General features: G+C 43.1%; 2 protein-coding genes and 1 pseudogene across 4 annotated transcripts in view; 2 read left to right on the top strand and 1 right to left on the bottom strand.

The window, feature by feature from the left end:
• Nucleotides 1-24,179, top strand: part of MCEE (methylmalonyl-CoA epimerase) — a 37,857-nt gene that overhangs the window by 10,590 nt on the left and 3,088 nt on the right. The window lies entirely within an intron of this gene.
• On the top strand, nucleotides 2,088-4,577 carry LOC128579801 (forkhead box protein N3-like). The gene has a single exon (XM_053581968.1). It carries the CDS (start codon nucleotides 2,319-2,321, stop codon nucleotides 3,789-3,791), a length of 1,473 nt encoding a protein of 490 aa, XP_053437943.1. The 5' UTR covers nucleotides 2,088-2,318; the 3' UTR covers nucleotides 3,792-4,577.
• LOC128579802 (actin-related protein 2/3 complex subunit 1A-like) lies at nucleotides 19,121-22,405 on the bottom strand (annotated as a pseudogene). Its single transcript, XR_008378268.1, has one exon. The product of XR_008378268.1 is annotated as an actin-related protein 2/3 complex subunit 1A-like (transcript).

Genomic DNA, 24,179 nt, shown 5'->3' with positions numbered 1-24,179 from the left:
CCGAATCATTTCAACTCTCTAACAGAGCCTCTCCAAGACACATTGTAATGAACCTATCCAAAGACAAGATGACGGAGAAAATTCTGCAAGCGGGGAGAAGTAAGTGCCAATTGACCTACAAGGGCAGAGCCATTAAGATGACAACAGATTTTTCAACTGACACTTTCCAAGCCAGAAGGACATGACCATCCACCGTCAATATTCTTAAACAAAATAATTTTTAGCCCAAAATCCTGTATCCTGCTAAGCTTAGCGTCAAAATTGATGGAGAAATCAAATTTTTTGCAGGTATACAAACTCTGAGGAAATTCGCTGCAAGATTAGCTCTACAGGAAATACTTAGACCTATTCTCAATACTGACCACCACAATGGGCCACCTCCAAAGTAAAGATCTAGAAGCCAAAGGCCAAAACTTAGCTTCCGGGCAGCACCTAAGGCTCAGTGGGTAGGGTACCAGCCCCATATACTGAGGGTGGCAGGTTCGAACCCAGTCCTGGCCAAACTGCAACAAAAAATAGCCAGGCATTGTGGTTGGGCACTTGTAGTCCCAGCTACTCAGGAGGCTGAGGCAGAAGAATCACCTAAGCCCAGGAGTTGGAGCTTGCTGTGAGCTGTGATGCCATGGCACTCTACTGAGGGCGATAAAGTGAGACTCTGTTTCTCAAAAAAAAAAAAAACTTCCACAATGGCACAAAGGATATAACTACACAACAAACTAGCTCATAATAAGAAAAATGGAATTCCACCACACTTATCGATACTCTCAATAAATGTCAATGGATTGAATTCCCCACTGAAGAGGCACAGGCTGGCTGATTGGATAAAAAAAAATAAGCCATCCATATGCTTTATCCAGGAGACACACCGAGCCTTGAGGGACAAATCAATACTCAGGGTTAAAGGATGGAAAACAGTATTTCAAGCAAATGAAAATCAGAAGAAAGGAGGGGTTGCAATCTTATTCTCAGATACAAGTGGATTCAAAGCAATTTTAGTTAAGAAACACTAAGATGGACACTTTATACTGGTCAAAGGAATGATACAACAAGAAGACATCTCAATTTTAAACATTTATGCACCAATTTATGCATCTTAAATGCTCCAAAATTTATGAAACAGACCTTGAGGGGTCTGAACAATATGATATCCCTTAACACCATAGTAGTCAGGGACTTCAGCACCCCTCTGACAGAACTAGACAGATCTGGCTTGGCACCCATAGCTCAGCGGTTAGGGTGCTGGCCACATACACAGAAGCTGGCAGGTTCGAACCCAGGCCTGCCAAACAACAATGACAACTACAACAAAAAAATAGCTGGGCATTCTGGCAGGCACCTGTAGTCCCAGTTACTTGGGAGGCTGAGGCAAGAGAATCACTTAAGACCAAGAGTTTGAGGTTGCTGTGAACTGTGATGCCACAGCACTCTACTGAGGGCAACTCTGTCTCAAAAAAAAAAAAATCCTGCAAACAGAAACTAAACAAGGATACAAAAGACGTAAACATGACCCTAGAACAAATGAGATTAATGGACATACAGAACACACCATCCCAAAGCAAAAGAATATACTATTTTCTTGTCAGCTCATGGCACATACTCCAAAATAGATCACAACCTAGACTACAAATCAAACCTCGGCAAAATTAAAGGAATAGAAATTATACAATGTCTCTTCTCCGACCACAAGGCTATCAAGGTGAAGCTCAACTCCAACAAAAAAGTTTATCCCCACACAAAGTCCTGGAAATTAAACAACCTTATGCTAAATGATCATTGGGTTCAGGAAGAAATAAAAGAGGAATTTGTTAATCTCCTCAAACATAACTATAAGGAAGACACAAGTTACCCAAAGCTCTAGGATAGAGCTGAGAGTAAAATTTATTGTGCTAGATGCCTACCTTTGAAAAATAGAATGTGAGTGCATCAGCACATTCACAAACTAACGGAATTGGAAAAGGAAGAACAATCTAACCTTAAACCCAGCAGAAGAAAAGAAATAGCTGAGGGCCCGACGCGCCGCGGCGGAGGCGAGCGGGAGGCGGGACGGGGCGGGGAGAGCGGCGGGGCCGGCCGGAGGACGCGCGGCGCGCCCGGCGGACGCCGCAGGTCCCATGCCGCGCCGCGACCCCCGCGCCCCTGCCGCCCGCGCCCGCGGCCGCCCCCCGCCGCCCCGGGCTCGCCGCGCCGCGCCCGCGCGCCCCTCGCCGGGCCACCAGGCGATGCCCGCTGGGCGCCCGCGAAAGTTTGTCGGCTCCCGCTGAAGGGCAGCGGCGCCCCCGCGTCCCCGCGCCCAGCTCCGGCCAGGAGCCTTCACGTAAATGGGTCCAGTCATGCCTCCCAGTAAGAAGCCAGAAAGCTCAGGAATCAGTGTCTCCAGTGGACTGAGTCAGTGTTACCGGGGCAGCAGTTTCTCCAAGGCCCTTCAGGAAGACGATGACCTCGACTTTTCTTTGCCTGACATCAAATTAGAAGAGGGGGCCGTGGAAGATGAAGAGCTGACCAACCTGAACTGGCTGCACGAGAGCAAGAACTTGCTGAAGAGCTTTGGGGAGTCTGTCCTCAGGAGTGTCAGCCCTGTCCAGGACCTGGACGATGACACCCCCCCATCCCCCGCCCACTCTGACATGCCCTATGATGCCAGGCAGAACCCCAACTGCAAACCCCCTTACTCCTTTAGCTGCCTCATATTTATGGCCATTGAGGATTCTCCAAGCAAGCGTCTGCCAGTCAAGGATATCTACAACTGGATCTTGGGACATTTTCCGTATTTTGCAAATGCACCTACTGGGTGGAAAAACTCAGTGAGACATAATTTGTCATTGAATAAGTGTTTTAAGAAAGTGGACAAAGAGAGGAGTCAGAGTATTGGGAAAGGGTCATTGTGGTGCATAGACCCAGAGTATAGACAAAATCTAATTCAGGCTTTGAAAAAGACACCTTATCACCCACACCCACACGTGTCCAATACATCTCCCACCTCTCCTCAGGCATATCAAAGCACATCAGGTCCACCCATCTGGCCGGGCAGTACCTTCTTCAAGAGAAACGGAGCCCTTCTCCAAGATCCTGACATTGATGCTGCCAGTGCCATGATGCTTTTGAATACTCCCCCTGAGATACAAGCAGGTTTTCCTCCAGGAGTGATACAGAACGGGGCACGAGTTCTGAGCCGAGGCCTATTTCCTGGTGTCCGGCCGCTGCCCATCACGCCCATCGGGATGACGGCAGCTGTGAGAAATGGCATCAGCAGCTGCCGCATGCGGACTGAGAGTGAGCCATCATGTGGCTCCCCGGTGGTCAGCGGAGACCCCAAGGAGGATCACAACTATAGCAGTGCCAAGTCCTCCAACGCCCGGAGCACCTCCCCCGCCAGCGACTCTGTGTCCTCTTCTTCCTCCTCGGCCGATGACCACTACGAGTTTGCCACAAAGGGGAGCCAGGAGGGCAGCGAAGGCAGCGAGGGCAGCTTCCAGAGCCATGAGAGCCACAGCGAGACGGAAGAGGACGACAGGAAACGCAGCCAGAAGGAGCCCAAGGATGCTCTGGGGGACAGTGGCTATGCATCCCAGCACAAGAAGCGCCAGCACTTCGCCAAGGCCAGGAAGGTCCCCAGCGACACCCTGCCCCTCAAAAAGAGACGCACCGAAAAGCCCCCCGAGAGTGATGACGAGGAAATGAAAGAAGCAGCCGGGTCACTCCTGCACTTAGCAGGGATCCGGTCCTGTTTGAATAACATCACCAATCGGACGGCAAAGGGGCAGAAAGAGCAAAAGGAAACCACAAAAAATTAAAAACAAGTCACTGATTTGTTTTGAACTTACGGCCATTTGGTTTCAGCATGTCAGGAGATTTCTAATGATTTGTGGCAATATCAGCAATGTTTTTCTTTTTATTCCTTTTTGTTTTGTTTTGGTTTGGTTTTCTTTCTTTTCTTTTCCTTTTGATTTTATTCTTTTTTTAATTTGCCCCCCTCTCCTTTGTTTTGGACCCTTAAGAATTTTATTTTTAAAGGAGATTGAAGCCATAGAACTCATATTGACACTCAGCTGTTTTACAAAAGCTTTTGATTATCCGAAGACATAACCGAAAAAGCCAAAATTGCCATTGCTTCCTCCAGCTTAGAAACATGTGGCTGAATCCACAGGGATGTCAACGTGAATGCCACAGGAATACACATTCAGCACCTAGAGGGCACGCGGTGCAAAGTCATCATTGCTCAGGCCCAACCCTTAGGTTTAAAAAGTCAGGATGTCCTCCACCCAGGTGGGTTCACTGAGTGAAGGCACATAAAGATGGGCGGAAGGAAGAACCCCTCGGCCCCCTAGGAGCAGACCCGAGTTCGTGGCTCCAGGCATCCAGTTGTGCCAGGAAAACCCCTGGCATTGTCACAAGCGAGCACAGGGGCCGGCCACCAGTCCTCTGTGCTTCCTACCACTGAAGCCTGGTATCATCTTAGAAGGTGGGCGCTGGACTGTTTGTATGCATCAGGTGTCAGTGACTAATGAGAAGAAATGGGGTAAATTTTTAGTGATGTTGCTAATCATTGGATTTTGTTCTATAAAATCAAGAAAATGTTCTAAAAGCAAAAAAAAAAAAAAAAAGAAAAGAAATAGCTGAAATTAAATTGGTGATTAATGAAATTTAAAAACAAAAAAAATCATTGAGAAAATTAACAAAACAAAAAGTTGTTTTTTAAAATAGTAAATTAAATAGATAAATTTTTGGCCAGACTAACTAGAAACAGAAAACTAAACAATTAGAAATGATAAATGAGGGGGAGAAACAGATACCACAGAGATACAAGAGATTATCTCTGAATAATACCAGAAACTCTATGCCCAGAAATTTGATAATGTAGAAGAAATGGATCAATATTTGGAATCACACCCTCTCCCTAGACTTTCTTCTTAGGAAGAAATAGATCTCCTGAACAGACCAAGTTCAAGCATTGAAAGATTGAAGAAATAATAAAAAAAAAAAATCTCCCAACAAAAAAAGGCCCTGGTCTGGATGGCTTCACACCAGAATTCTATCAAACCTTCCAAGAAGAGCTTATACCCATACTACAGAAATTATTCTAAAAAATTGAGAAGCAGGGAATCTTCCCCCAACATGTTCTATGAGGCAAACATCACCCTGATACCAAAACCAGGAAATGATCCACCTAAAAATGAGAACTTCAGACCAATTTCACTAATGAATATAGATGCAAAAATTCTCAATAAAATTCTAGCCAATAGGTTAAAGCTTATCATTAAAAAAAGTCATACATCAAAAGTACCCAATGTTCTCAGCCCTACTATGAAACTAATTTGGGGCTCTCACATGAAAGCTATAACCCAGTTACAACCTAACAATAGGGGGAAGTGGGAAAGGGGGTGGGGGGTGGTGGGTTGAGGGAGGGGGATCGGTGGGATCATACCTGTGGTGTATCTTACAGGGGTATTTGCGAAACTTGGTAAATGTAGAATGTAAATGTTCTGGCACAGTAACTGAGATAATGCTGGAAAGGCTATGTTAACCATTGTGATAAAAATGTGTCAAATGGTCTATGAAGCGAGTGTATGATGCCCCCATGATCATATCAATGTATACAGTTATGATTCAATAAAAAATAAATAAATAATAAAAAAAAAGTCATACATCATGATCAAGTAGATAGATTTCATCCCAGGGATGCAAGGGTGGTTGGACATATGCAAGTCCATAAATGTAATTCACCATATCAACAGAAACAAAAACAAAGACCATATGATCCTCTCAATAGATGGAGAAAAAGCATTCAGTAAAATTCAACATCCTTTTCTAATTAGAACTCTGAAGAATATGGGCATTGGCAGCACATTTCTTAAACTGATTGAAGCCAAATATGACAAACCCACAGCTAATATCATACTGAATGTAGTAAAATTGAAAACTTTTCCACTCTGAACTGGGACAGGGTTGTCCACTATCACCACTACCATTCAACATAGTGCTGGATATTCTAGCCAACACAATCAGGCAAGAGAAGGAAATAAAGTCCATCCAAATGGGGGGGCAGAGGAAGTTAAATTCTCCTTCCTTGCCGACGATATGATCTTAGAGAACCCCAAAGACTCATCCACAAGACTCTTGGAAATGATTTAAAAAAAAAAAAAAACCAGTAATGTCTCAGGGTATAAAATCAAAGTCCACAAATCAGTAGCTTTCGTATATTCCAATAACAGCCACGATGAGAAGCTAATCAAGGACACAATTCCCTTCTCAGTAGCTTCAAAGAAAATGAAATACCTACAAATATACTTAACAAAAGAAGTGAAGGACTTCTATAAAGGAAACTACTAAACCCTAAGAAAAGAAATAGCAAAAGATATTAACAAATGGAAGAACATACCATGCTCGTGGCTGGAAACAATCAGCATTGTTAAAATGTCTATACTTCCCAGCTCAGCGCCTGTAGCTCAGTGAGTAAGGGCAACAGCCACATACACTGAGGATGGTGGGTTCAAGCCCTGCCTGGGCCTGCTAAACAATGACAACTGCAACCAAAACTAGCTGAGTATTGAGGTAGGGGCCTGCAGTCGCAGCTACTTGGGAGGCTAAGGCAAGAGAATCACTTGAACCCTAGAGATTGAGGTTGCTGTGAGCTGTGACTCAACAGCACTGTACTTAGGGTGACATAGTGAGACTCTGTCTCAAAAAAAAAAAAAAACTGTACTTCCCAAAGCAATCTACAGATTCAATGCAATCCCCATTAAAATACCAACATCATACTTTGAAGATTTGGAAATAATAATTCTTCGATTTGCATGGAACCAGAAAAAACCTCATTATAGCTAAAGCAATTCTTAGTAATAAAAACAAGGCTGGGGGCATTAGCCTACTAGACTTTAGGCTATACTACAAGGCCATAGTGATCAAAACAGCATGGTATTGGCACAAAAATAGAGACATAGACATCTGGAATCGAATAGAAAACCATGAGATGAAACTAAAATCTTATAGCCACCTGGTCTTTCATAAAGCAAGCAAGAACATTTACTAGAGGAAAAGAATCCCTATTCAATAAATGGTGCTGGTGGGCAGCACCTGTGGCTCAGTGGGTAGGGCACCAGCCCTATATAACAAGGGTGGCGGGTTCGAGCCCAGCCCCGGCCAAACTGCAACAAAAAAATAGCCAGGTGTTGTGGCGGGTGCCTGTAGTCCCAGCTACTCAGGAGGCTGAGGCAAGAGACTCTCCTAAGCCCGAGAGTTGGAGGTTGCTGTGAGCTGTGTGATGCCACAGCACTCTACTGAGGGTGATAAAGTGAGACTCTGTCTCTAAAAAATAAAAAATAAATAAATAAATGGGGTGCTGGGAGAACTGGATAACCACATGTAAAAGCCTGGAACTGGACCCACTCCTTTCTTCACTCACCAAAATTGATTCAAGATGGATATAAGATCTAAATCTAAGGCATGAATCAATAAAAATCTTTGAAGAAAGTGCGGGGAAAATACTTTAAGCTGTCAGCCTGGGGAAAGACTTTATGAAGAAGACTCCAGTGGCAATTGCAGTAACAATAAAAATAAACAAATGGGACTTAGCTAAGGAGACAACCACCAAAGCAAATAGATAACCATCAGAATGGGAAAAGGTATTTGCATAATATGAATTGGACAGTAGCTTGATAACTAGAAACTACAGAGAACTCAAAGCAACAACGACAAAAAAGCCAGCAATCCTCTATATCAAGGAGCAAGAGAGATGAATAGAACCTTCTCTAAAGAAGACAGGCAAATGGCTAACAAGCATACGAAAAAAATGCTCAGTATCAGAGAAATGTGCATCAAAACCACCCCAAGATATCACCTAACCCCAGTGAGAATAGCCCACATCACAAAGTGCCAAAGCTGCAGATGCTGGCATGGATGTGGCAAGAAGGGAACACATTTACACTGTTGGTGGGACTGCAAACTAATGTAAACCTTTTGGAAGGAAGTATGGAGACTCCTGAAAGAACTCAAATTACATCTTCCATTTGATCCTGCAATCCCATTACTGGGCCTCTATTTAGAAGAAAAATCATTTTATCGTTTTACACTAGACTGTTTATTGCAGCTCAATTTACAATTGCCAAAATGTGGAAACAACCTAAATGCCCACCAATCCAGAAATGATTAACAAGCCATGGTATATGTACACCGTGGAATGCTATACAGCTGCTAAAAAGGATGGTGACTTTACATCTTTCATATAAATTTGGATGGAGTTGGAATACCTTCTTCTTAGTAAAGCATCACAAGAATGGAGAAGCAAGAATCCAGTGTTCTCAATTCTGATATGAGGACAATTGATGCTAGTCCATGGTAGGGGGAGGGAGAATAAGGGAGGATAGAGAGGTAAGGAGTGAGGGAGTCACAATTTGTGACACACCTCTTGGAGGTGGGACACTATTAATAGAGGGACTTCACCCAGCAAACACAAGCAGTATAACCTGGCTCATTGTGCCCTCAATGATTCCCCAACAATAAACAAAAAAAAAGTTTTATTATAAGGGGGATGATAAATTAGTCCTACTAAAAGTTATCCAAAAGATATATCATCTTTTCCTGTAGAAAGCTGTAAAAAATAATGTTGATGTATTTTATTGAAGTCTGGATATAACGGCACTATAAAGGCCACCGAAGTTAATAAACATAAGTTAGACTGAGCTTTGTTCTAGGATTTATTGATTATATGTGACTGCCCATGCAATGGACTCGAGTACAGCTGCCTTCACTATCACACGGCAATTAGGACAAACAGATGGAAAGACTATAAAGTAAGAGTTTCCAGATGTATGCAAAGTATTCTTATAATTATTTTTTTTCCTTAAAATACTAATAACTTGTTCCTTATCACAAAAGCAAGGCATTTTCAGTTACTGACAGTGGTTTTTAAGATCTTCTGTGTTCCATCTGCTAGCATCTCCATGTTTCCCCCAAAACATGGAGAAATGTTAGGCAAGAACATTCTCTTGAGAGAGCATTTATCCATAGACGTTCATGTTCAGACAACTGACTTTTAGAATATCAGCAATGACAATTATGCTTCGGTTTAAATTAATTTGGTAAGACCGTTCTTTTGATAGTAGGAATTATATCGTTGTTAGGCCAAATTCCTAATGCAAAAGAGCTGGTTTGATTCTAGACTGAATTCAGGAACCTGCTCAGTTTCTTACTGTAAACGTAGAACCTACAATGTGTACTCTACTAACCACTTTGAATTCAGTGATGAATAAGACAGGGGCGCTGTCCGCAGTGAGAAGGAGGGGCAGGTATTTAAACAGTACCGTCCACTGTAATAAGCAGAACTGATGTGTGTGTCTTCTCAGTGGCACAAGTGAGAGAGAGACTGATCGCTTCTGGTAAGCCAAGTTGCTGGGAAGACCTCACAGAGCATGGGTTACAGTGAATGTGCAGGAATTCCCCAGGTGAATAGGAGGAAAAAGATACTCCAGACAGAAGAAAACAGCCTATGGAAAGTCATAGAGTCATTGCAACAACTCATACAGAGTCCTCCAGCAGTAGGTATACACGTACAAAACGCTCGACACATGTTACTTCCTTTAATTCCCGTAACTGTCTCTGAGGGTTCCGTTAATCCCATTTCACAGATGAGGAAATCAAGACAGAGCAGTTAACTTACCCACACTCATGTTAGTACAGTAGTAGGCGGCAGGGCTGGGATCGAAACCCAGGTTTGTTCTGATTCCGGAGTCTACTTTTTCCTATCCATGACACTAGTTGCCTTGAATATATTAAATGAGTCTAAAAGTTTAGGTGAAAGCTATCAGAAATTAGCAAGGCCTACCATTAGCCTTTTTTCTGTTTTTAGGAGGTTTCTTTTTGGCTGCAGGTCTTTATCAGTGGAGCTGAGGGTTTTTCTAATATTCTCCCACCCTCCAAATAAGAAGATGGACCTTTGAATCAACTGATTTCTATCCCACTCTGCACTGTCTGTTCTACATCAAGAGAATCCTTACCTTCAAAGGGAGCCAGCTATTTGAGCTAGAAGTCCAGTTAAATAAAAAATAGTGGAAGTCCCATAATATAATAATGGCAAATTCAAAAGTAGAGATTAAAAGTGGAAAATGAAAATGTATGTGAGGGCGGCGCCTGTGGCTCAAGGAGTAGGGCGCTGGTCCCATATGCCGGAGGTGGTGGGTTCAAACCTAGCCCCGGCCAAAAAAGAAAATGTATGTGAGTATAAAATGAAGTTAGGTAATAGGCAAAAGTGTGGAAAGAGGTTAGTTACTTTGTATTTTAGTATGACATCCTCAGTTGTCATTACCTGCCCTCCCAAAAAGTTAAGTGGGTTAATAGAATTTGGTTTTCTATTCTCAGTCTAAAAGTGAAGTGTCCCCTGCCGATGGGGCAACCCTGCCATCCATAATACATGGCTTAAAGGGTTGCTCTGGGCGTCACCATTGATGCCCAGGGGAAGGGGACGGTGGGGAGAGGACATGGGGCAAGCACCTGTAAGGAGGTGATCTAGACCAGCAGCCAAGGACCTGTGGCCTGATGCCACATGTAGTCTTCTGGGGGCCTAAGTGTGGCCTTTTGACAGAATCCAAATTTTGGAGAACAAATCCTTTTACTTTTACTAATATATTTTTGTTCATCTGTTCATCATTTTGTTCATCATATTTTCATTTTATTTTTAAAATGAACATATTTAAAATACTAAAGAGTAAAATAAGTTTCAACAAAATAATCCTCCCAAGTTGCCCAGCACAATTAGAATATTAGTAAGCAAAAAGGGCTAAATCGGTGGCTGCAACCCTCAGGATGTAGTTCCAACTTCTCCCACTACTGCTCAAGGCAATAGTGGTTGGTGAGAATTCATGGCCGTGGATTCAGTCTGTTGTCAGCTTTTGACAATGGTGTGCTGTGTTTCTGTTTAAAGTGGAATTTGTGAATAGGTGCACAGCCAACAATATTTTTAACTCTGCTTAACAGCCCATCATGTCAAAGACGACCAGGGAATGCTGAAGGAAGAGAACAGAATTTTTAATGAAGACTGGGAATTACAGTATTATATTGTTTCTGCTAAAGAGAAAATGATTTGCTTGCTTTGTGATACTGCAGTATCGACATAAAGAAAAATCCATGCTCATCATAAGCATTATAACACTCACAAGAACCAGAAATTTTTTTTTTTTTTTTGTAGAGACAGAGTCTCACTTTACCGCCTTCAGCATAGTGCCATGATGTCACAGGACTCACGGCAACCTCTAGCTCTTGGGCTTCCGCGATTCTCCTGCCTCAGCCTTTGGAGCAGCCGGGATTACAGGCACCTGCCACAACGCCCGGCTATTTTTTGGTTGCAGTTCAGCCGGGGCTGGGTTTGTACCCGCCACCCTCGGCATATGGGGCCGGCGCCCTACTCAATGAGCCACAGGCGCCACCCTAGAACCAGAAATATTTTAAATTAGAGGGAGAGGCATGAAAAATTGTACTGCAGAAATTAAAAGAGGAAAAGCAAACACAAAGACAGTTTGTTCAAGCAGCAATAATACCTGGAAATAATGTCCCTGAAGCAACTTATAAAGTAGCTTGTATACTTTGGGAAGAAGGGAAAGTATTCACTGATGTAAAATTATGAAGGAGTGCACTGCTGAAGTTGTAGGGTGCTTAGACCCCAATAACTTCTCAAAGTACAAACATTTGCCTCATTCAAGGAGAACCCTAACTGATTGGCGGTATGAATTAGCCTTCAATTTAACAGAATTTCATCCTATATTTTCTTTTTTTTTTTTTTTTTGTAGAGACAGAGTCTCACCGTACCGCCCTCGGGTAGAGTGCCGTGGCGTCACACAGCTCACAGCAACCTCCAACTCTTGGGCTTACGCGATTCTCTTGCCTCAGCCTCCCGAGCAGCTGGGACTACAGGCGCCCGCCACAACGCCCAGCTATTTTTTTGTTGCAGTTTGGCCGGGGCTGGGTTTGAACCCGCCACCCTCGGCATATGGGGCCGGCGCCCTACTCACTGAGCCACAGGCGCCGCCCCTTCATCCTATATTTTCAAAAGGAAAATATATATTCAATTGCTTTGGATGAATCAACTGATTTTGATACGGTGCGGGTTTTTATACTTCATTTGGGTTGTAACAGGAGATTTTTCTTTGCTGTGAATTGTTAATCACTTTGGGAACTCAAGTGAACAGAACATAGGGAATAGATATCTTCAACAATTTACAAAATAAATGTTGTCAGTGCCTGTGGCTCAGTCGGTAAGGCGCCGGCCCCATATACCAAGGGTGGCGGGTTCAAACCCGGCCCCGGCTGAACTGCAACCAAGAAATAGCCGGGCGTTGTGGTGGGCACCTGTAGTCCCAGCTACTCAGGAGGCTGAGGCAAGAGAATGGCTTAAGCCCAGGAGTTGGAGGTTGCTGTGAGCTGTGTGAGGCCACGGCACTCTACCGAGGGCCATAAAGTGAGACTCTGTCTCTACAAAAAAAAAACAAAATAAATGTTGTGAAGCTGAACTGAATTTGGTAAATTCAGTGAGTGGACATACAAATATTACTAAACACTGTTTAGTGTACCTTCCATGACAGGAAAACATGAGAGGTTTATTCACAGTAGAAAAAGTATTAACAGATCCAGATACTCTTGTTTCTTTTCATTGTATCTTGCATCAACAAAATCTGTGCTAAAGCTACTATTTTAAGTGACACTTTTCAGCAAGTTATAAGTGTTGTTAACTATCCCTGCAAATGCAGCACCACATTGTCTGTTTCACAACCCGCTATAGTGGAAAGATGAGGTACTCGGTGTGGATTTGTCCTGCCATTCTAAAGTGTGGAGCAAGATTCCTTGCCTATCCTTGCGTAGGAAATACACCTTGCTTCAGGAATACGTTTTTGTTGAATGAGACTGCTAAGATTTCAGGTTTTCAGTCTGTTCTGGCTAATAGAATTTGCACCTGAAATTGCCTTCCAAAAGTGCAAAAAGTGAGGGCTGTCACAGGGACAGGCGTCAGTTAGAATTTTATTTCTGTGCAAACAACTAGTTAAATTTTATGAAGAACAGAATCTACGGTGTGAACTATTGAAAGAAGATTTTTATAGGAATGCAGCATTCCTGTGTGGTATGTCAAAACCATTTCAGTTATTTCTTTGCAAGGTAAAACTAAGTCTATATTCACACATGCACACACAGCAAAAAAAAATCCAAACATTTCCTAAAAAGCTGTCTACTTTCAAAATACTTCGTCAAGAGGGAATTTCGGACAAACATTTTCCTGAGTTAGCAGCGGCCACTGATGAGCAAGACGAGACATGTGAGGCCTTTGAAGAATCTGCAGCTGTTGTAGACCTTCCTGGAGAATGCAGTGAAAGCCTCACTGACTGAGAATTGTGACGTCACACTCACGTCAGCGATTCTGCCTCCCCAAGTTGGCACCACCGAGGCACCTAGAGAACTCCCACTGGTGGAAATGATTGAGCTATCAGTAGATGACATTTTAAAGTCATTATTTGATGCAAAGGAAGATCCAGTGAAAGTACTGGAAAATGCAGGATACTCGTGCCCAAGAAATGCTTTCTTACTTTTCAACCGCTTACTGCTATGAGTTTACATCCTCCCACCTAACTCAAATCAAGACACCCGTAAGGTCACAAATGACTCGTACGCATCTAGAGGATCGGCTGAAACTGCAGACATCCATGCTATAAGCAAATATTTAAATGCTTTCCAACAAAAAGCAGATGCAACAAAGTCTCTAAAAGGTAGTTAACTTTAGGCTGGGCGCTTCGCTTGTAGCGCAGTGGTTATGTCTCCTGCCACATGCACCAAGGGTAGTGGGTTCAAACACGGCCCTGGCCTGCTAAACAACAATGACAACTGCAACAACAAAAAAATAGCTGGGTGTTGTGGTAGGTGCCTGTAGTCCCAGCCTCTTGGGAGGCTGAGGAAAGAATCACTTGAGCCCAAGAGTTTGAGGTTGCTGTGAGCTGTGACGTCACAGCACTCTACTGGGGTGACATAGTGAGACTCTGTCTCAAAAAAAAAAGTAGTTAACTTTAAAATTAATAAATAGTATTCATTTCTTGAAATTATTAAGTACCCCTGAGTGAGGAGCTCAACTACAACTTGAACTTTACCTGAGAAACACAAACTGTGTAACTTAATCATTTGTACCCTCGTATTAATCTGAATTTTTAAAACAAGAAATAAAGTACATATAGTTAGATTTTTAAACAAAATAATGTACACTTTTAAGTATATTTAATTGAAGTCTTTTGGACATAGCTTCATTTGATTATAGCTAAATTAACGCAGCCTTCCAGCATGAAAATCTTCCCCACCCCGATGTAGACATCGTATGTGCCACTTCTATTCGTATCCTGTTGTCCTGAGCTTATCACGTGGCACGCTTCTCTGCAAGCAAGGCTGCGGGTGTAGTCTGTGACTCGGCATCTATGAGCCCTGCTAAAATTTGAGACTTGCTGTAATTAAAAGGAAGAAACAGAGTAAGGTACTGGAGGCCATGAACAGGCCATGTGTGGTGATTTTTAAAGGGGAGTGTTACTAGGACAGCATGATACTCCTTTTGAATGTAGGTATGCTGTGAGATGGAAACATTTGAGAAGTGTTCTTTCCTCCTCTGATGTGGCCGTCTGTGAGTGGTGATGTCCTAAGATGGAAGGGTCTTAGTTCCAGGACTCCGCAGAGGGAGCAAGGTTCCTTGCCTATCCTTGCATAGGAAGAACATCTTGCTTCAGGAATATATTTTTGTTGAATGAGACTGCTAAGATTTCAGGTTTCATTATTTTACCACACTATAACCTAGTCTATTCTGCCTAATAGAATTTGCACCTGAAATTGCCTTCCAAAAGTGCAAAAAGTGAGGGAGCTTGTCATAAAACATTCTGTTCGTCGTCGTTCTAGTTACTATTGCCATGTAGTCCATTGTCCTAAACTTCGTGGTGTTTAACAATTTCATTTTGCTCAAGATTTTCTGGGTGAGGGATTTGGAGAGGGCTCTCCTGGGCAGTTTTCTTGGGGTTTCTCCTGTGGTTACAGTGAGATGTTGGGGCTACTGGAGGCTTGACTGGGCTGGGAGTCTCAGAGGCTGGCCTTTGGTGCTGGCCTGCAGCAGAGAACTCAGCTGGGGCTTCTACAGGAGCGCCTGTGTGAGACATCTTCTCAAGCTAAGGGGTCCCTCTAAGGATAGCTGGGCTTCTGACTTGGCAGTTGGCGTCCCCCATAGTAAGTGTCCCAGGAGAACCAGGCAGGACTGCACGGCCTTCTCTGATCTGGCCTCAGAAGTAGCACGTCTGTTGGTCGTAAAACAAGCCTTTAAGGGCAGGCCGGGTGTGAGAGGAGAGGACTTAGATCCTGATTCCTAATGAAAGGAGGAGGAAGGACTCTGTGGACATGTTTTAAAAGTGCTACAGCATCAACACATTAAGTGTTCTGAGCAGAAGTAGCAGTGTGAGGCTTATAGAAGCCTAGAATGATTAGATTTTAAAATTGTCAGAAGTGTAGACTAGCAGCACTCGCTCATGCAGACAGAGGGCAAGTGATTGGTGCTGTGTCAGGTGGAAAGCTGATAAACTTTGCATACACAAAAACCGGTAAATACAGCTTTTTCTGTTTGGGGGTAGGCACCATTCAGAAATGTATCTTCTGAAAATGCTCACAATTCTTCTTCAGCTTTATGGTTCACTGCCACTGTTTTAATGCCATCACTTCTATTAAAATGGTAAATTTACCATCAGAAAATTGACTTTCTTCTCTCTAATTAGCACAAGGAAACTTTAAGTTCGTTTTCACTGATATAGCTGTGTGTTTCTGTCTGGGTGAGCTCCATAGCTTTCCATTGGCTCGATAAAGACTTTTGACAAAATGTCATTTTTCTCTTACATGGATTAGTATCTTGCTACTTAACAATTTTCTGACAAGATTGAGTTTTGGTTTTCATTTTCTCTTCTGAGGTTTGCCCAGGTTTCTTGTTATGTCTTTGCTTTTTACCAGCGTGAATTTAAAAGCTGCCCCACACAGTCTCTTTACCGCTCACGTGTGGACAGAATGACTGCTGCTCCCCGCACACCTGCGTCTGTGCCTTTCCCTGTCTGAAACCTCAAGGGGAGAACTTACCCAGACAGCAACATGTGTCACGAAAACTCTTAAGGGCCACAGGAAGTATTATTTGTTCAATAGACTGAGGTTGTAGAAACATTTATGCGCTTCCACGCTGGTTGGTAAACAGTTGCTGCTCTGTATCCCTAAGCAACATCCCCCTCCAGAAGGACCCTTCCCTGGGATCCCGCAGACACCTCTGCCCACCACAGTTCTTTTTTTTTTTTGTAGAGACAGAGTCTCACTGTACACCCTTGGGTAGAGTGCCATGACATCACACGGCTCACAGCAACCTCTAACTCTTGGGCCTACACGATTCTCTTGCCTCAGCCTCCCGAGCAGCTGAGACTACAGGCACCCGCCACAACGCCCGGCTATTTTTTTGTTGCAGTTTGGCCGGGGCTGGATTTGAACCCGCCACCCTTGGCGTATGGGGTCGGCACCCTACTCCCTGAGCCACAGGCACCACCCTGCCCACCACAATTCTGTTTGGTGTCTTTATCTGTATTTCCCTGGGGGTGAAGTATTTTCAATATCACTTTGCCCTCCCTATACAAAGAGCTGAGGTTGTGTAGCTGAATGAAGCAGAAAGGCCCCTGTCCCCCCTGTCCTCTCGGAGTTTGCCTGCTGCTTTGTTTATTTACACATACCCAGCAATTCCCAAGAGAATTGGAGGGGACCCACTGAAACACAGCTTGTAAGATACAAAAGGTTAAATGTAAATAATACACATGGTGCAAGTTTGAACAAAGAAGAAATCCAGTTCTTGGGCAGGAGGCTGCTGTGAGCTGTGACGCCATGGCACTCTGCCAAGTGTTCAGTGGGGCAGCACTTTAATGTCCTTCAAGAACTTTCCCTTTGCATTCACCACTTAGCCCTGTTTAGCACAAAAGACCTCGGCTTTTGACATGCCTTGTTCACTAAGCTTGTTTGTGGCCTTTGATTTATAGTGAGAAATATGTCTTTCACTTGTACACTTCAAGGCCATGTAGGGTTATTATCTGGCCTAATTTCAATATTGTTGAGCCTCAAGGAATAAGGAAGCCTGGGGAGATGGTGAGAGGTGGGAAGGGCTGATGGGTGGAGCAGTCAGAACACGTGTATCCATCGCTAAGTTTGTACCTTACGTGGTTACGATTTGTGGCCCCACAGAACAATTAAGTAACATCAAAGCACACTGATCACAGGTCCCCGTAACAGATATGATGGTAATGAGAAGTTTGAAATATTGTGAGAATTATCAAAGTACGACAGATACTTGAAGTGAGCAGGTGCTGTTGGAAACGCGGCACTAACAGACTTGCCCGGTGCAGGGTCTCAGCAGAGCTCAGTCTGTAAACACAGTCTGTGCAGCACAGGGAAGTGCAGGGCCATGAATCGGGGTGTGCCTGCATTAGGTTCAGTGGATAGGTAATCCTCAGCTATTGCAGGCTGATGGGGATAGCACATTCGAAAAATACTGTTTAAAAAGTATGATAGGGGCCAAGCATGGTGGCTCACACCTGTAATCCCAGCGCTATGGGAGGCTGAGGCGGGTGGACTGCTTGAGCTCAGGAGTTCAAGACCAGCCTGAGCCAGAGTGAGACCTCGTTGCTAAAAATAGCTGGGCATTGTGGCAGGCGTCTGTGGTCCCAGCTGCATGGGAGGCTGAGCCAAGAAAACTGCTTGAGCCCTAGAGTTTGAGGTTGCTGTGAGCTATAACACCACAGCCCTCTGCTAAGGGAAGTATGATAGAAAAAATTAAAGAAATGCAACAGTTGTAACAGTTTTATTTTCTGAGTGGTCAGATAATAGATGATTTGTTTTCCTTATCTTTTCATACATTTTATAGATCTTTTTTCATTCCTCATAAAAGAAAAATTATATGACTTTAAAGTAAAAGGCAGGTAAGGTAAATTTACTACATACTGGGGAATGTCTGTTCTTCAGTCAGGAAAGGAGATAATTCTCCTGTTTAAGAAATTCCACTCTCATTTTGGCTTTACAGTGAATTCTAGAGGATTGTCTTTCGTTTTTCTGTTTTACTATCAACTGTTGAAAATGTCAGTGGAGACCAGCATTTGAGAAGCACTCCACATACCCCCCATCAGACTATATAGCAAATAGGTAACATACACTCTTCTGAAGTAATTCCCAGAAAACGCAGGAACCCTCTGAGCTGCATGCAAAGTAAGAACAGTGTTAGGTTTGCATAAGTCACTTAATGTTTAGCTTGGGGGGGGGGGGTAGACAACTGAAACATAACTATTTAATCCAGACATTTCATTTTCACTTTCATGTATAACAATCTGAGGATTAAATTCATTTCTTACTGATATCAACACCATCACAACTTTACATAACATAAAAGCCAATGTTTGTTGCATCAGCCAGAATGCTATGCACTATTAAAAGGGGTACAACAGTGAATTCGTCGTAAAATCTGGTCACTAGAAATTACACACCTTAGAGTCAAAAGATGTTATTTAGCCTATTTGCCTTCAAACAAGCAAGTCTACTTTACCATTTTCAGATGGGGCGGCTGAGGACCAAAGAAGATATAAAGATTTGCCTGAAGATTTGTGAATTGTTATAATCAAAACATTTACTTGGATCACATCACTCCTAATTTACAAATTAAAGGGAGAAACGAACATAGATTCTCAGACACAGATAGACATTAAAAAATCAAAAGCTAGTGAGATGTCGAAGTAAAAAGTGAATAGCCCAGATTTTCACTAATGGTATTCAGGGTCTTACAGAGCTATATTGTGCACAACTATAATTGTAAAAAAACAAAAGCAGTTTTAAAGACCATAAGAACCATTTTTTAAGATGGGTTATTATTGACTGTGGCATTTCTATTACTTAGGAGGGCAGGCTTAATTTCCCAAATCAAATTGCTTTGCATTTCTTTTTTTTTTTTTTTTTTCAGTATTTTAATTTAATTTTCTACTGGACAAATTTACATATCTCCCTCACCCTTTCCTTTAAGTTAGTATGACAATTCTCCATAAGAACTACTTAAAGAGAAGCTTTGGTCCAGAATGGAATGAAATAGCCAAAAAAAAAAAAAAAAAAAAATCACTGCTGCTTTAAAAAAACCAATACTTTCACCAATTTTATACTCAAACAAAACCACACAATATTTGCACGATATGTGTTTTCAGTGTTCCTTGGGGCTGGCTTTCCTCTCCATCCAATGGCAGAGCTGCGGTCAGCGACTGTTTGTCGTGCTGGATGGCAGAGGCTCACTCAGCTTCACATTATCCGGAGGCCCTGGATAGAAGATTCTAAGGTCTTGAAATCCCAAATTGTCATGGCTCCATCAATGCCAGTAGTGCAAAATTTGCGACAATCTTGCGTGTCCACCTCATAAATAGATACTTGAGTGATGCTATTCTGGTGCAGCGTCTCCAGGGCTGTATTGCGGTCCTCGGTTGTGGCCCTCTTGTCCATGTTGCGGAAACGTTCCATAGCAGACATGTTGCGCTGGATGCTCTGTTTTGGAATGTCTAACTTGGACACAAAGGTCAAGCAGCCACGGTCATCATAGTTAAAGAGCATTGGGCAGCAGTCATGACCAGCAGCCACAACACTATTCTCCGAGACAAATGACACACTCAGGAGTGGTAGGAACTCTGTTTTCAGAGTTGAGACCTGTACACTTTTTGAAGCATCAGCAACAGACACGGTGTTGTCATGACTGACCCAGGCCAGGCGACTCCCACTGGCGGAGAAGCTGACCCCCTGGACCCAGCCACCTGTGCCATTGCCCCCAAACTCTGACATCAGCTGACCAAAAGGCATCTTGCTGCCCCAGGGTGTACTGGCTGGCTTTTCATCCACTTCTTTAATATAGGCAGAAAACACTCTGCATTTGAAGTCACATCATCCTGCTGCCAGCAAAACATTGTTGGATGCCAATCCAAGCTAAGGACTGTAGAGCAAATCGGCTTTTTAATGTGTTTGCTTACCCACCATTTTCAGACTCGAAGTAACAAACAGAAATGAGTCGTGCTCCACTTCCCACAGCAAATTTGTTCTCTAAGGGGGACCACTTCACAAAAGTGGCTGCGCGATTAATTCTCAGGATCACCAGGGTTGGCTTCCAGACACCATCTTTCTGACTCCAGACATAGGCATTGCGGTCTGCCCCACAAGTGACGATGCGGTCGCTTTTGGGAGCCCAGTCAATACCTGTGATGTGTCCGTTGTGCTCCTTGAGTTCATGAGCTTTTATCCACTGGCTCCGGTTTTTCTTATAGATGTGCACTTCGTGATTATTGGGCTAAGGGCAATTTGGGTACGATCCCTGTTCCAGGCATGACAGGTGATTGGCTCTAGTAAAAACTGATGCAGGGACATTATTCTTAGAGTTTTCAAACAATAGAAAGCTGGGATAGGGGAAGGTCGGACCGGATCGGAGCGGAGAATTCGCGGACTGGTCAGTCGTCGCGAACAGGCTCCGCAGGCCCGGGCAGAGGACCGAGGCTGCTTTGCATTTCTTAAAACTATTGTATCTACTTTCAGTTCAGAAAATTAAGACTTTTTATTTCATTCTTTTTATTACTGCCAAACAAAACATTAGGTGTACTCTTAAAGAATTGTAAATTTTATAGCAACACTCACAGAATTCTGTATATGGTACAAGATCACTTAAATCATAGTTAAACGATAGAAACAGGAACAGACGCTGGTACCTTGTCAATTAGGCATTTTTCAAAAATCTAACTTATTAAATCTCACAAGTGTTTCTTGCCTTAGAAGTACTTCTTGGATTAAGGGATACTAAATATTGGGATACAACATCAGAAGTGTAGATATTTATACTTGGATAGAAGTTCCATAAATGAAAATATTCATGATCATATGTAGAATAGGGAGTTATCGAAAGGGTGGTATGAAAAAAGTCATGATTGGGGCAGCGCCTGTGGCTCAAGGGGTAGGGCGCCGGTCCCATATGCCAGAGGTGGTGGGTTCAAATCCAGCCCTGGCCAAAAACCAAAAAAAAAAAAAAAGTCATGATTGTTATTATGAAAATGTTAAAACATATGAGAAGCCATAAAAATCATTTTGTGAACTCCCATCCCCCAGGCTCAACAGCTGAAGATCTCACTACCCTTGCTTCAGACATCTTTTTTCCCCTTTCGTTAAACTTTTTATTTTGTTTATTTACTTATTTATTTATTTATTTTTTGCTGCTTTTGGCCGGGGCTGGGTTTGAACCCGCCACCTCCAGCATATGGGACCTTTGAGCCACAGGCGCTGCCCCGATGTTAAACTTTTTAAAGTAATTCACAACGTGTCATTTTACCTTATTCAGTTTGTGTCTCTATGAAACAAATAACTACAATTATCACGTCAATCATAATTAAAGGTAAATCTCTTGGTACCATCCATACACAGTTCATAAATCAGATGTCCCAGGTTGAGTTACAGATGCTCCTTTTTATAGGTGATTCCTTCTAATCAGGACTCACACAAGGTCCACTCGTTACAAATGATGGTTAATCTCTTTAGACTCTTTAAACAAAAAGCTATTTGGGTAGATTGCCTGAGCTCAGGAGTTTGAGACCAGCCTGAGCCAGAGCAAGACCCCATCTCTAAAGAAATAGCCAGGCATTGTGGTGGATGCATATAGTCCCAGCTACTCGGGAGTCTGAGTTACCAGGATCCCTTGAGCCCAAGAGTTTGAGGTTGCTGTGAGCTGTGATACCATGGCACTGTACTGAGAGCGACAAAGAGAGACTCTATCTCAAAAAAAATTTTTTTTAATTATTATTATTTTTCTTTTTAAATGAAAAGAAAAATACTTTTTCATGCTGGGTAGAGTGCTGTGGTGTCATAGCTCACAGCAACCTCAAACTCTTGGGCTCAAGTGATTCTCTTCTCTCAACCTCCCTAGTAGCTGGGACTATAGGTGCCTACCACAACACCTGGCTATTTTTGTTTATTTATTTAGCAGGCCTGGGCTGGGTTCGAGCCCACCAGCTCCAGAGCATTGGAGCTACGGGCTCCCAGCCTAAAAAAAAAAATTATTAACGGGGGGCACCTGTGGCTCAAAGGAGTAGTTTGCTGGCCCCATATACTGGAGGTGACAGGTTCAAACCCAGCCCCAGCCAAAAACTGCAAAAAAAAAAAAAAAAATTATTAACATTAGCATATTAATGCTATTTACATTGGCCAGCATCCTAACCATTGAGCTACTGGAGCCCAGCCTAAAAAAAAATTATTAACATTAGTATGTACAGTACATTTATCACAATTAAGGAACTATTGTTGATTCATTACTATTAGCTGAAGTCTGCACTTTATTCACATTTCCTTGGTTTTTACCCAGTGTTTTTTTTTTTTTTTTTTTTGTAGAGACAGAGTCTCACTGTACTGCCCTTGGGTAGAGTGCCGTGGCATCACATGGCTCACAGCAACCTCTAACTCTTGGGCTTACGCGATTCTCTTGCCTCAGCCTCCCGAGCAGCTGGGACTACAGGCGCCCGCCACAACGCCCGGCTATTTTTTTGTTGCAGTTTGGCCAGGGCTGGATTTGAACCCGCCACCCTCGGCATATGGGGCCGGCACCCTACTCACTGAGCCACAGGCGCTGCCCTTACCCAGTGTTTTTTTTTCTATTCCAAGATCCCATCTAGTATTTCGTTCAAGTATTAGTTTAGTCATTATGTCTCTGTCGGCTCCTCTTGCCTGGGACAGTTTCTCAGACTTCGCTCATTTGACAGTTTTGAGGATTACTGATCAGTTACTTTGTCTGATATTTTCTCACGATTAGAGTAGGCTCATTGATTTGGGGGGGAAAGCCACAAAGGTAAGGTGCCATTCTCATCATATCAAAAATATGCACCATCAACATGACTTATTACTGTTTCGTTTTTTGATTACTGTTGATATTAACATTGATCCCCTGGCTGAGGAGGTGTTGTCAGGTTTCTCCACTGTGAACTGACTCTTTTTTTTTCTGCTTCTCCATACTCTACTCTTTGGAAGAAAGTCATTATGTGAGTCCCACACCTAAGGAATGGGGAGTTACATTAGTAAGGACTCAGGGATATTTATTTTATACCTTGGCTTACAAGCTAACACTACTGCATTTGGCACCTCAGATTGTCCCAGTCTTCGTCATGAGGAGCTCCTTTGGTGGTTCTTGTGTACCTTTGACGTCCCCCAAATTTTTTTAGCACCCCCATACCCTCTGGCTCTGCAAGATACTCCAAACTCATATTCTGTAACCTACACCCTAGCCACAGAACCAGTCATTTCTCTAAGTGTCCTGGGGACATTTACTAGAGAATGGTATTAGAAACAAAGATCTGGGCCCGAGATGTGCTCTAGGGGAGCTCACGTAGCAAGGGGGTCTGCGTGTGCACTCACTGTGTGTATGCACACATCTGTAAACACTTCTGTGTGCAGCCACTGAGAGCTGACGAGACGTCATACTGTCTCCAGCTCTGCGTCGTTATCATGGGGACCACTCCAGCCTTTCTCCTTGTCTATACGTCCTCATTCCAACACTGACAAACTTGGCTCCCCCTACCTAGTTATTTAATTTTTCAATTTCAGTATGCCCGCGTGGTGGTTGTATTAGTTTCACTGGACTGTTGTAATAAATTACCATCAACTGGTGGCTTAAAGCAATAGAAATGTATCTTCTCACAGTTCTGGAGGCCTAGAAGTCCAAGATTAGGAGATTAAAAAATGTGGGAGAAAAAGAGAACAGGACAATATAAAAGGGATGTAGGACATGATCAAAAGTTCTAGCAGAGTATATTTGAGTCCCAGAAAGAAAGAAAGAAAAAAATAGAACAGGGTCAATAGTTGAAAAAAATAGTTGACATGGACATTAGCAATCTGATATAAGACGTTAATGTGCAGATTCAGACCAGGCACGGTGGCTCACGCCTGTAATCCCAGCACTCTGGGAGGCTGAGGCAGGTGCATCACTTGAGCTCAGGAGTTCTAGACTAGCCTGAACCAGAGTGAGACCCCATCACTAAGAAATAGCTGGGTGTTGTGACGGGCGCCTATAGTCCCTGCTACTTGAGAGCTGAGGCAACAGGATCACTTGAGCCCAAGAGTTTGAGGTTGCTGTG

The sequence above is a fragment of the Nycticebus coucang genome, chromosome 2 (assembly GCF_027406575.1).
Source record: "Nycticebus coucang isolate mNycCou1 chromosome 2, mNycCou1.pri, whole genome shotgun sequence".
Lineage (NCBI taxonomy): Eukaryota > Metazoa > Chordata > Mammalia > Primates > Lorisidae > Nycticebus > Nycticebus coucang.
The sequence above is the reverse complement of the archived record's forward strand: the minus strand, read 5'-3'. Positions and strand labels throughout refer to the sequence as shown.